The sequence below is a fragment of the Melozone crissalis genome, unplaced genomic scaffold (assembly GCF_028551555.1).
Source record: "Melozone crissalis strain CALT ecotype California unplaced genomic scaffold, PUWL_Pcris_2 ptg000034l_1, whole genome shotgun sequence".
Taxonomy (NCBI): Eukaryota; Metazoa; Chordata; class Aves; order Passeriformes; family Passerellidae; genus Melozone; species Melozone crissalis.
Genome location: NW_026535812.1, coordinates 6,636,180 through 6,649,018, shown reverse-complemented (window position 1 = coordinate 6,649,018; position 12,839 = coordinate 6,636,180). Strand labels below are relative to the sequence as shown.

Here is a 12,839-nt window from a genome sequence, read left to right as displayed (position 1 = left end):
ACTTAAAGCTAAGACACAACAGTGTTGGCAAAAACAGTTTCCTACTTGTCCTGTCCTTCAGCTTTTTTTCTTTCTGCCCCTCATGAGTGCTAGCAGAGACCAGGAAATCCGCAGTAATTGTTGGTATGCCCCTTTACTGAGCAGTTTTATAAGAACAAATCCTGCAGCCTGTGTGTCTCACCATGTCAGACACCTCTTTGGAGTCCAAGTTCAATATTTAATGCTTTCTCTCAGTTCCTCTTACAGCCTAAATCTCAGGGAAATGATGGAATCATCAGTTCAAATATAAACTGTTCTTTTCTAAGTCATCTTAACAGGGCTTCTGAGCTAAGTGCTGTTCATGCAGTAGCAGTCTGTAGTGCTGCTGGCTCCCAACCCTCTGAACTGTAAATGGCTCACAGAGGTGGAATTGGAAAAGGAGACCCTTGAGTGAAATGAGCAGGAGGAATTCCTGATCAGTCAGTGTTCCAGGTCTGAGGAGCAGCTCTGGGTACCCAGAGGGATGCAGAATTGCTGGTTTGCCATTCAGGCACCAGCAGGACCTTTCAGTCCTGGGATCATTTCCTTCCTTCTTTCCTGTGGGGATGGCAGAGCACAGGGAAAGCAATGTTAAATTCCAGTGAGCAGATCAGAGCTCTGTCTTCCTGTTTGTTGTAGTTAGCTGTTGAAGTTCTGTGTGTGATTTTGACAAAAACCCTTACCTGAATGGAGTTACTGCTGATCTAATTATTGCTGAGAGTTCAGCATTTAAAGTCCAATCCACTTCATTAAGAGCTTCAGTTCTTCCTTTGCTCCAAAATTAATACAGTTTTTGAATCAAATCTTAGTCCCAACCACCCAGGGCCTTCAACAGGATCACTAAATCATTCTTGTCACTTACTGAAAATGATTTTCTAACTTCCAGCTGATTGTTCCCCTATCACATAAAGTCAATTATTTGGCATTGTCAGGTGGTAGTGCACTTCTTCCCAAAGCTTTCTCTAGGTAGGGGCCCTCAAAGAATTTTGTGTAGCTAATTTTAATCTTTCCCTGGAATTTATCAATGATTCTGTTTAACTGTTGAATTTTTAAATTTTTAAAATTTCTTTGGAGTACATTTTAAAGGCCATGTAGAAGAGCTGAAGGACTCTCTTCCATTCCATCACTTGAATTTTGAGTTCTGCACAGCAGAGTGTTAGGTTGCCTATGGAAGTGAAAATTAGTAAGAATTTATTGGGATTTTAAATTGTTTCTAGGCCTGTAAACACACCAAGATGACATTTTATGTTTCAATTTATTGTTAAACATAATCAAATTCCTTCAGGCAGTGTTCTTTTAGAGTTTGCCAAAAGAATAAAAGATTGCTGCTTTAGTAACTGTGTAACCTGGTAAAAAAGATGAGAAAGGAAATCTTTAGGTGGCTCTGGCCCTGGCAGTACAGCTGAAGTGCCAGGTTGGTGTAACAGAGCTCCTCTCACAGAACCACCCTTGGTGCTTCTGACCATGTCCTGCCTCCACTTCTTGTCTTGTGTTTGCACTGAGACCTGCCTCAGCTCAATCATCACACAAAACTGACTTTCACAAAAAGCAGGTCTTGTTCTGTGGAGTTAAAAACAAGACAGATGAGAAAAGAATGGGGAGAGCAGGACTTCCCCTACAGCAGTGGAGAAATGTGCCTTGAAATGCTGAGGGGCTGCTGGGGTGGCAGTGCTGTGGATCTCCATCAGTGGGAGCTGGCAAATTGACCGGGAGAAATAGTTCCATGTTTGATCCTGCCTCAGAGCAAGGCCTGAGGATGTGTCAGAGCTCCTCCTGCCTCCAGTGCTGCTCTGTGCCCAGCTGGTTCCCCTGGGGCCTGCAGGAGCTGAGGGCTGGCCTCTGCTGGGCTGTCAGTAATGTGCTGTTGTCAGGTCTGAACATCCTCTGGGACCTTCCTTGTCCCTGGCCTGTTCCCAGCCTGCTTCCAGGAACTCCCTGCACTTGGACTCAGTACTGTGAGGTCTGTCATGCACATTAGCGAGTGTTTCGTCCAAACTTCTTGGATGTCCTTAAGAGGTCAAGACACAATTGTTTCCTGATGCCTTGTTCTGGTTTTTGTGCAGTTTACATTGGGATTTTCTGCCATGCACCCCTCAGGGCAGGAATCTGTGCACTGTTTGCTGTCTTAGGGGAAGGAGCTTCACCTGCCTTGATGGTTTTCCAAGGCTTGCTTTGCTCCAGGGTGGTGAAAGAGTGGGGAGCAGAGGCTCTCCTGTGGTTGTTCTTTGCTTTTCTTCAAATCAAGTCAGGAGTCAGGACCTGATTGCATCATTAGATGTCTCTTAATGAGGAATAACTCTCTCCACAAGGATGATGTGTATAACTGGAGCAAGGTATTCTTCTAACACTGCTGTGGAGTACAGGTGAGTCAAGGCAAACATTTGCAGTCAGCAGAATTGTGTGAGAGCTGTTGTTTAGAAGCTGTAGAGCCTCATATCTCTGAAGTGCCTGTTCTGATAGCAAAAAGAAGGATGTTAATACAAGATGTATTTCCAATGCCACCTTTTCTTTTTGTGTTTTCATTAGAATTTTAAGTTTCAAGTTTAAAAATATCATGTAGAAGGTAGCTTTGTGATACCTCATGTTACTTCTTAAGAAGCTGGAAGAGTCAAATCTGTACAAAATCACTCAAAAATGTGTTCTTGATGTTCTCTTTCATGTGCTGATGCAGGATATTGGCTGGTGATACCAAACTCAGTGAGACTGTAGTGTGATCTTTTTGTATGCAATGGAGAATTTCAAACTGCAGGTGAATGGGAAGTAAAATCAGCTTGATTTTTGGTATAAGGTCACTTGATATCCTCAGACAAAAACATTTTACACTTAGTTTGTCTTAATGAACAGTAGTTGTTCAGATGGTGGTCATAAGCTGGCTGATATTGTAAATCAGACAGGAATTTCTGGAAGATTTAGAAAAAAGTTTGAATGTGTTTTGTCAAAGTCAATGGAATGAACAGTCCAATGGTGAACATAGGAATAAGACATCAGTCTTGGACAAAGTGATAAGGTGGTTGAAGCAAGACCAGGTGAAGATGTTGGTTTGTGTGATGCCTATTAACACACTTTTTGTGGAACAAAAGGCTTTTATAGTCTCAAAAATAGTCTTAAACTGAACCAGTGTAATTCACTGTGGAAGCTAAAAAGTGAGTGCTGTTGGTGTGAATTTATCTCTGTTTGCTTCCAGGGGCTGTGTGTTCCTATTCTGGTATAAATGGCTGCAAAGAAAGGATGTACTTATCTTTTGCTGAGTGGTCATGGAATGGGCTTAGGGGGAAACACTGGAATGAATTCAGCTCAGACTGGAGATCTGGCAGTGGTAGTGCACTGGGATGGAGGGTTTGGATCTGGTAACCAAGAGGAGAGGCTGTGCTGCAGCCACCTCAGTGGCCTTCACTTGGAAGGGGAGGTGTGAGCACCTCGGGAGCTGAGACCACCAGGGTAGGAACCAGGACAGGAACCCATGGAATGCTGGGGGAATATTCCTGCTGTAAACAGGGCTCCAGGGGAGGAGCCAAGGCTGTTTCCAAGTGGAACATCATTAAAGAGGAAGGGGAGGGAGAACTTGATTGTAGTAATGAAAAATGTGGAGTTGCAAATCCATACCTCTTGCAGCTCAGTAGATATTGGAACTCTCCAAAGTTGGATTTAGTTACATGAAGGGTCAGACTGGCTGCAGGTTTTGTGGTGTATATAGAACAGCTCATGGAATATTAATGTTAGGGAGGATGTCTGAGCATTAGGATAAATTACTAGAGCTGCAAGCTGAGACTCTGTTTTACTCCCAAGGGCAAAGCTCTCTGTGCAGCCAGCTTCCCTACTTATATACTGCATACTGCTCAACTTGGCTCTTTTAAAAAACTGTGCACTGTGGGAAATATTTCAGAAAGAGTTATCTTTGCTTTGTAGGGCTTTTTAGGGAGTAGAGTTAGCCCAGGTCTCTTGGATCCAGCCTCTGGAGATTTGGAATTGCCATTGGTTCCAGAAGAGAAACTGGCATTCACTCCAGGATAAATTTCTGTGACAAGCAGTCATAAAAATCACTCATTTTTGAGTCTTCTTGTGCAAGAATCTAAAGCTATTTAATTTGTCACTTTAGATATTATTATACAGAAATTATTCTGAAGGATTTTAAAATTATGCTTCTGTCTTTGGGAAGTTCTGTGGAAAGGGATTGCTTCTTGTTATGTCTGAAAAGTAGTGCTTTTTAGCACTAAAAAGAAGAGATTGAAAAAAAAGTTGATGTTCCTGCCTTGTTTGAACTATTTTCAATCCATTAATTCCATTCACTATTTGGAGCTGGCTCTCACTGGGACTTGCAGCATGTTCAGAGGTGACCTCTATGCATGCAGTGACTTTTTATTCCATATTCTGTCAGGCAACAGGGGTAACTCACCTCAGCAGTGCTTTCATCTCTGTGTTCATCACAGGCTTTTCCAGGGGAGAGCTTTTGGGCCTTCTTGCAATGGACTGGAGTAGAAGCATCTCCCAAGGTAGAATAAGATAGAATAATCCCACAAATAGTGTATTCATCCCCTTTGCAAGGGGCTGGTGATGAATGTTCAGCTAAGCATGGCTCAATTAAAGCTCTTATTTATTAACATGCTTTGATAAAAGATGTCTTAAACACACTGTTATCCTGGGCTCTTCCTCCACGTGCCTGCCTGTGGGGTTTGGGGAAGTGCTGAGTCTCATCTCCTTGCCAGGTGTTTCAGGAACTTGAGACATTTTTGTGGCAACTTGTGAATGGGCTGCAATGTGAAAAAGGGCATTTCTGCTCTTTTTAACTGTGAGGTTGGTGCTCAGACTGGATTGGGAGGTTTAAACCATGCACATGTGTGTTATGGTGTGGAACTCTGGTGCATCACACCCAATGTCATCATCAAGGGAAAGAGGAAGCTGAGCTCTCTTCCTTCTAAGCCACTGGAGTTCTCTTTTGTTCAGCAGCTGCTTCCTTTGGAAGTTTTCTACTTTAAAATAATCCATGGTTTTCCCAGGTGTGATCATGCCTCAGCTGACCCCATTTCTGTTTCTTGGCATGGTTGTTCATGGAGTCCATTGGAGTGTCCCTCTGGATGGATTTCCTGTCCTTCCTCATTTCCTGGGTATCATTCCTGACACTTGAGAAAAAAAGCTTTAATCATTTAATTGCCCTTAGAAGGACAGAAGTTGTATTTTATATAAATGTAAGTGAAAAATATCTGAAGAAGCCTTATAGAAGTTTGAAAAAAAATCTAAATACTGCATTTTAAACCAGTGGAAAATACTTGTGAAGATGTTGTAAGATCCTTCCATCAGGTTTATTTAATTTCCTGTTTGTTGTAATGAGCTTTTCTGCAGGACCACAGGCTGAAGAGTGTCAACAAGAACATTAGTACCTTTAGACAACCTTTTCTGTGTATTTGTGCTTTTGTTTTCCCCTGAAGCACACAAAAGTGTGTTGTGGGGGTTCTAGCACAGCCTTGTTCCAGTATTTCTGCTGCTTTGGAATCCAGAGGCTGGCTGATCAGGGACAAGGCTGCAGATCAGGGATCCAGGTTATGCAGGGACACTGTGTTCTTAGGAATTGTGAACTATGAACAAATACCTTAATCATGTTTTTCCATTTCCAAAATCCAAATTATAATCTTCCCTTCTGTCCCCTGCATATAAATGCCATTTTTCTTCTTTTTTATCCTGATGATATTGATGTAAAGGAGTAATGCTTTACAGCTTTGCTGAATTTGTCCAGGCTAGAGCTTGGGAACAACAAACCAGTCCAAGATGTTCCCCTGGGCAACAGAAGGATGTGGATCTTTGTCTTTAATGCTTGACAGTACTTTATTAATTAATAGTTTTATCTTTAGTGACTACATGGATTCTCCTCACTTTAAACTTTTTGGTAATTTTATAGTTTGGGAGTACCTAATTTTCAGTGCTACTTGGTGTCAGTTCTGTCTTTTAAAGACAGAAATAGAAAATATTACAATATACGTGTCTAACTCTGTGGAACACCTGATCTGAACCTCAGACTTATTTTAAAGATGTAGAAAAGGATATTATTAGTATTTCAGAAACTTATTGTATGCAAAATGGACACTTAAATTTTGATCTTCACTAATTATAAACTTTAGGTAAGGCTTTCTATTTTAAGCATGTTAGACTTGAGATTGTAGTTGATGTGTTTAATTTTTGCTCTGTAAGAGAGGCAGAACTGTAACATTTGTCCCACGTGTGGGGTGTTAATGGGAAAGAAAATAGCAATTACTTTCCTTAGAAGAGAAAAGCCTTCAGAATTTCATGTGCTTTGGAATTTTTTAAAAATCCTTTTGGGGGAAAAAAGTCTTTTTAGGACATGATATTGAGGGGTTGGAGCATGTCCAGGGAAGGGAATGGAGCTGGGGAAGGGGCTGGAGCACCAGGAGAGGCTGAGGGAGCTTCAGGGGCTCAGCCTGGAGAAAAGGAGGCTCAGGGGGGACCTTGTGGCTCTGCACAACTCCTGACAGGAGGGGACAGCTGGGGGGTCAGGCTCTGCTCCCAGGGAACAGGGACAGGAGGAGAGGGAACCGCCTCAAGCTGTGCCAGGAAGGTTCAGGTTGGATATTGGGAAAATTCCTCCTGGAAAAGCTTGCCCAGCCCTGGCACAGCTGCCTGGGGCACTGGTGGTGGAGTCCCCATCCCTGCAGGGATTTAAAAGTTGTGTGGATGTGGCATCTGGGGACATGGGGCAGTGGTGGCTGTGGCAGTGCTGGGTTAATGGTTGGACTTGATGATCTCAGAGGACTTTTCCAGCTTTAATGATTCTGTGGTTCTGTGACTGAACATTTCTGCATACAAACAGCAGGTTATTTGTTCAAGACCTTGATAATGAGAGAAGGCCATTGGTGTGGTCTGTACAGGGAAGACACAGAGCAGGTCTTCATGACTTTCTAGTGAAAATGGAAGGAAATACTCTTGCATTTCTGAATTTCTAAATTGGCCTCTAGGTTATTGAAAGCTATTTTTTAAAAGGTTATTGCTACTGTCATGTTTTAATTAGTAATTAGATCAATATTTACCAACACATACAGCAGAGGAGTCAGCCAGGGTTAGAACAGTAGATGAGATTGTGCTTTCCACACAGGAACTCAATATTCTCTTCTTTTCCAGGATGAATTTTAGCCAGGATCTCTCAGTATGTTTGTACATCACCACAGAAGCTTCTGTTTCTTGTTATTACCTGGTCTAGAGGGCAGAGAAAAAAAAAATCATGTGTCTGTAAAGAAGTAATAGTAGTGCAAACTTACCTGATTCCACAGGATTGAGGGAGTGCTGTTTTTCCTTAGTGATGATTTTGCATACCACTGATTATGTATTTTGCTTCTTGATACTGTAGAAAGAATCCAGATTGATTGGGACCCAAATGACACCATTGGCAAGATGTGCTTTAGGCTTGCAGTGATCCTGTTTAGCTCCAATACAGCTGCCTTTCTGCACATACAACTTTCCTGGGCTTGCTTTGTTTATGTCATCATGTGTGCTAAACTCAGATTACCCTCAGCCCACCCCATGCTTGTGCTTGGTGATGGAGTTACTTTGCAGCTTTTACCCAGAAGAAATCACTGCCAAAGATGACCATCCCCACAATGGTAATCAGGTGTTAAGGTTCCCTTTCCCATCAGCCTCAAACTGCAAACTCATTTCCTTTAACTGAAATTTGGGATCTCCCTGTTATCCTGAAAGGCCCATCCTGGATGTCAGTGCTGTGACATACCTTTTTAAGAAAGAGATTGTAGCAATTGATTTTTTTACTTGGTTTTTTTTACACCAAGTAAAAGTTGTGTAGGAACACACAGTGTGAAAAGGTTGTGAATGAAGTGTTACTCTACTCTCTTGCTCAGTCTTCATTTTTCTATTAAGGTTTTCATCCTCTTTACATAGCAGAATTCAGATTATTTTCTTTTAGACTGAAATTTTCTCTTCCATATGAATTTTCCTCTAAAAATACTTGTGTTTGCAGGTTGCTGTATTTACTCCAGCAAGAGACCTCAAGCACGGAGCTGAGAACAGAATGTGCAGTGGTCCTGGGCAGCCTTGCCATGGGGACAGAGAACAATGTCAAATCCCTCCTAGACTGCCATATTATCCCAGCCTTATTGCAAGGTACCCTCCCTTAATGGATCTGTGTCAGTAAATGTTCCTAAAGTACTGAAATGAACAAAGATACTGACACTGAATGCTTGATGTGCCCATTTTTACAGGATTGCTCTCGCCAGATTTGAAGTTTATTGAAGCTTGCCTGCGATGTCTCCGCACCATTTTCATCAGCCCTGTAACTCCAGAGGATCTGCTGTACACAGTAAGTTGTAAGCAGATTATTATGTCTTTTTAAAGGCTGTGGAGAGGGTGGGAGTGAAAAATCTTGTTGTCTGGAGTAGTAATAAGGCCTTGTTTGAGCCAACAGCATTAGCACTTCTCACCTGCCTTTAAGGCATTTGGCATCTCTGACATTTATGGCTGGTGTGATATCAGCTGCTCACCAGGGTAGCCCACTGATAAAGAGAATACCTACGTGTCCAGACTTGGGTGCAATCTTAAGGAGGAAAAACTGTCTCTAAATGGTATTTAGAGGTACTATTATCAGAGCTAAACTGGCAACAGTTAGTTTCTGAAAGTTAGTTTTATCCAGTCCTCCCTCTCTAGCTGGGGAGAGGACTTTCTCGGTTTTTGTACTTCCAGTGGAAGAGCTTCACCTCTGACATGCCTCTGCTCTTAGCTGGTATATGTGTGATTTGCATTTAAGTGACAGGAGGATAGAAAATGTGCCTCTCCACTTGCTGTAGTCCTGAGTTTGTCCTGGACATGTGCCAGCAGGGCTGTTGGTGACTGGGCAGAGCCCTCTCTGAAGGCACTGCTGTCTCTGGGGTTTGCCCAAACCCAGGCACCCCCTCTTATTGGGAAGGAGGGGCAAGGAGAGGTCAGCAGCTTCCCTTGTCCTGGTGTAAGGTGAGCCATGGAATGAAAGCTGTAGTGGACCAGCAATCTCTTCCTGCTTGGAAAATGGAGCATTGCCTCAGTCTGGGGGAGGTCACAGGGCAGCTCCAGCTTCTCAGGGTAACTGGGCACCCACAATGAGAACCACTCTGGTCCCACTCACTGGGAGCTGCTGTTTGCTGAGGAAGTCTTAAAGCTTACAGAGAAGGGCACAGCTGGCCTCTCATGTCTTACTTTCCCTACAGTTTGGCTGTTAATAGTCAACAGATTTTCTTCATTATCTTTTGTCTCTTTGTTATGCACTGCTACAATATCTGTTTTGTTCTCTATTCATTTTTCCAATGAATTTTTACATTTTCATTTCAGATACAGGTAGGAAACTTGTTTTCTATGGACTCAATCTTACCATACACCTATTCTGAATTTCATCTGCCAGCTAGTCCATCTCAGCAAGTCAGCTTGCATTTAGTGTGTATAGACAGTCAGCCAGCTTTGTCCTCCACTGTTCACTGCCTTTTTTCCATGTGTTTGGTGATTGTTCAGCATGGAAAATCTCAATGCATATTGTATGTGTGAACACCAAACGTACCTCTCCAGAGTGATCCAAGGGCTTCTTCTTTGTGTCTTTCCTTGGCTTCACTCCATGCTCCCAGATTCCCCCAAATCAGCCTCTAAGAGTTGATAAGTGCAGAGGCATCTGCTTCCTGCCCTCAGCATCCAGAGAGGAGTTTAAGATGACTGTATCCATTAACAATCCATATCTCTTCCTGGGCATCAGTGCTCAACAGGGACTTTTAATTGCTCTCTATCTGGAGGGTTTGATGTGTTGAAGGGAGAGGAAGGGGTAGAAAAATGGACAGAAATGGGAAGGAACCAGCATTAGCATGGAAATAACCACTGCCATGGGAACAATATGCCTGAGGCCTGGATTTGGTGTTTCGTGCTTTGCTTTCTCAGCTGCACAGCAATGACATCAACTGCTCCCCCAGTCCTTCTTCAGGCAAATGGGATGTCCTGGAATTAACCATAACTACAGGAAATGATCATTTAGTGAGGGGTCCTTGCTCCTTAGTTCACCTGTAAAACCCATTTTCCCATTTCCCATTCCAGGTAGTCACCTCAAAGTTAAGTATTTTATGATTATGTTTAAAGTCCTATTTCTGCAAATCCTTTTATTTCGTTCTCTTGTGGGAATACCCAAAGCCATGCTTTGAAAAGAGCTGAATACAGATCCTTTGATAAGACGCTTTTCTTATCTCTTGGAAGGTACAACCCAGCCCACACTGCTGCAAGCTGTGTTTCACAAGGCAGCAATTGAGACATTGGCTTTGCAATTAAAGGAGTAATTATGGGCCTAATGAACACTTCATGGTAGACATTCCAACAGTGAGAACAAGAGGAAGAATTCCAAGTTCCCATTTAGCCACCCTGCTCCCTCATTGTTTCTGGTCCCAGCAGCTCCAGGAGACTGTCACCATCTCTGTGCAGCTGCAGCACTTGAAGGTCTCTCAAGTTTTGCCCTTTTCAGGTCCTGTTTTGAAAGGTAGGAGACCAAGTTTGTCAATGGCTTTTCATTCCAGCCCAGCAGTTCTGGAAAAAAACTTCTGGAAAGTTGGATCTTGAGTTGTGTCTAACATGGAAACTTGCCCAGAATTTTTCATGATTTGACTGTGGAGAGAGGATGCTTTCTCTCAAACCTTGGGCAGGCGTGTTTCCAAGACAAGGTGTTGGGAGTTAGCTTAACATCTGCAAGAGTGTTGCAGTCATTCTAGAGGTTTCAGAAGACCTCTCAGTTAAAATCCAGGATATACAAGTGCTTTAAAGAGTGCAGCTTAAAACATCCCTTTCTGTTTGTAACAGGTGCACATCACCCACAGTATTGGGAATATTTCTCCCAGCAGGAGTGCTGGGTGTCAGAACTGCACCTTTCCTCTTGAGCCTTTCCTTATTGGACAGAAGCCTGAAGGATAAACTGCTGCCAGTTTTGTGTGATTAATTCTGTTCAGTTCCAAGGATAAAATAGTTCTTCAGAGTTGGAAACATTTGGGCAGTTTCCTATAGAAACTTTGGGTTTATACTGAGAAAATGTGCAGATCTGTCCGTCCATCCGTCCATTGAGCTGGAGGAACGCTGAGCTCTCAGAAAGAGCAGGTTTTTAGGGTCTGATGCTGAGCTGTGACACCAAATTATATCCAGACCTGCTGTGCCAGAGGAATCCTTGTTAATGGAGGCCTCCTGCACAGGCAGCATGCAGGCTTTGGTGCTGAGACTCATGTAGTGAGTGTGCTGCACTTGGAAATGAGGGATGACATGGAGTTCAGGGGGAGACATCTGTTGAGGTGCAGACATATGTTCAGACTTCTTTAAATTCCATGATTATTGTGCATGCAAAACAGCCAGTTCACCATAGCTGGGTGTATTTTGGCTTGCTGAGTAGATGGAAGCACTAAAGCAAATCCAGTTTGACTGAGTTCCTGTTACTTCAACTTCTGATACCTTATTGATAACAAAGGAATGACAGAAGTGTTTCCAGCCCATGAAAGCATTCTGCATATTTCCTGACAGATGTTGTCAGTTGTGATTCTATTTTCCATCCTCAGTGGGACCCAGATACAATTCCAGTGGGAGCTTGCTGTCTGTGGCTGCTGTGCTGGCCTTGCAGGAGGAGGTGCATTCCCTGCTGGGAGTCCTGTCCTTACAGGAGTTTGGAGAGTGAAGGGACTGCAGCAGGATGAGACTCTGTCTGTAGAGACAGTGAGGAATCAGTTTGAGAAGTCTCAGTCATTTAGAATGATGAGTGAAAGGCATTCCTGCTTCCTGGGCAGGTTTGGGATGAAAAACCTGACGTCACCTGGTACTGGCCAGGCTTGGTAAAGGGAGGAGGCACACCTGAGAGGATCAGGATATCTTAGTGTGATTAATAACCAGGTGTTTAATGAGCAATGAGCCTGCACTGCCAAGTGTGCACATGCTCCACCACAGCTCAGTGATCCACAGTTCCTAAGGGAGGAATCTGGGTCAGCCTCTCATGCCTCATTCCTTCTTTCCTTCTGGCTGTTTGTGGTGGCTGAGCCAGGAGCAAGGCTGAATGTTCTTCAGTCCAAGCTGCTTCCTAAAAATGAGAGTTGTAAAAGAAGCAATTCTAGCTTATAGAGCTCGAATTCAAGTTCTTTGGGTGGATAGAAGCATTTCAATGCTTTGACTTGGGGAATAGCATAGCAACCCTCAATTAAAAATAAGTGTTTTAAGAATAGGTCTTTACAAATTTTGTGTTAAAAAGGAATATGAAGAAATTAAGTATTTGGATCCAAGCAGGGAGGTATAACTGTTAATTCTTTCTGAATTCTGTTTGTATGGACAATAATTTTGTTACAATATATATGATATAGAGGTATTTGTCCTAAATTGCCTGAGCTACTTTGTTAGCAGACAACATTTTAATGCATTTGTTAATCTCATTGTTTTAACTGTAGCTAATGAGTGTAGACTCAATCTCACTAGGGTTGCTAGAAAGAGCCTTTGTTACTTAGATACCAGTACTGACTAAAAGTGAAATTATGTAGCCTCACATTGACACCTAATCACTGTTTGCATTTAGTTGGAAGTCACTTATGTCCACAGATCCCTTAGTTCTTTCTAGGTTCTTCTCTGATCAACATGCCAAAATTATTTTACAAGTTGGATATTTTAGCAAAATTGTAGAGTAGAATTAACAATTTTCTTAAAAACACATTAATGAAGCCCTCTTGGAACTTTCCAAGAGTTTTTAACCTTTTCATACTCACAGCACTTCAGATTTGATGGAACATAATGAGAAAATGTATAAAAAATGTCTATAAAGAATTGCTTCTTAAATGTATAGTCCAGCTTAT

At 42.5% G+C, this 12,839-nt stretch overlaps 1 protein-coding gene across 3 annotated transcripts in view; it reads left to right on the top strand.

Moving 5' to 3' along the window:
- Positions 1-12,839, top strand: part of ARMC8 (armadillo repeat containing 8) — a 61,867-nt gene that overhangs the window by 17,664 nt on the left and 31,364 nt on the right. For all 3 annotated transcript variants that reach the window (XM_054282801.1, XM_054282800.1, XM_054282799.1), the window contains 2 exons: positions 7,994-8,136; positions 8,235-8,332. In XM_054282801.1, coding sequence (XP_054138776.1) covers positions 7,994-8,136; positions 8,235-8,332 — 241 coding nt within the window. The remainder of the gene's footprint in view (positions 1-7,993; positions 8,137-8,234; positions 8,333-12,839) is intronic.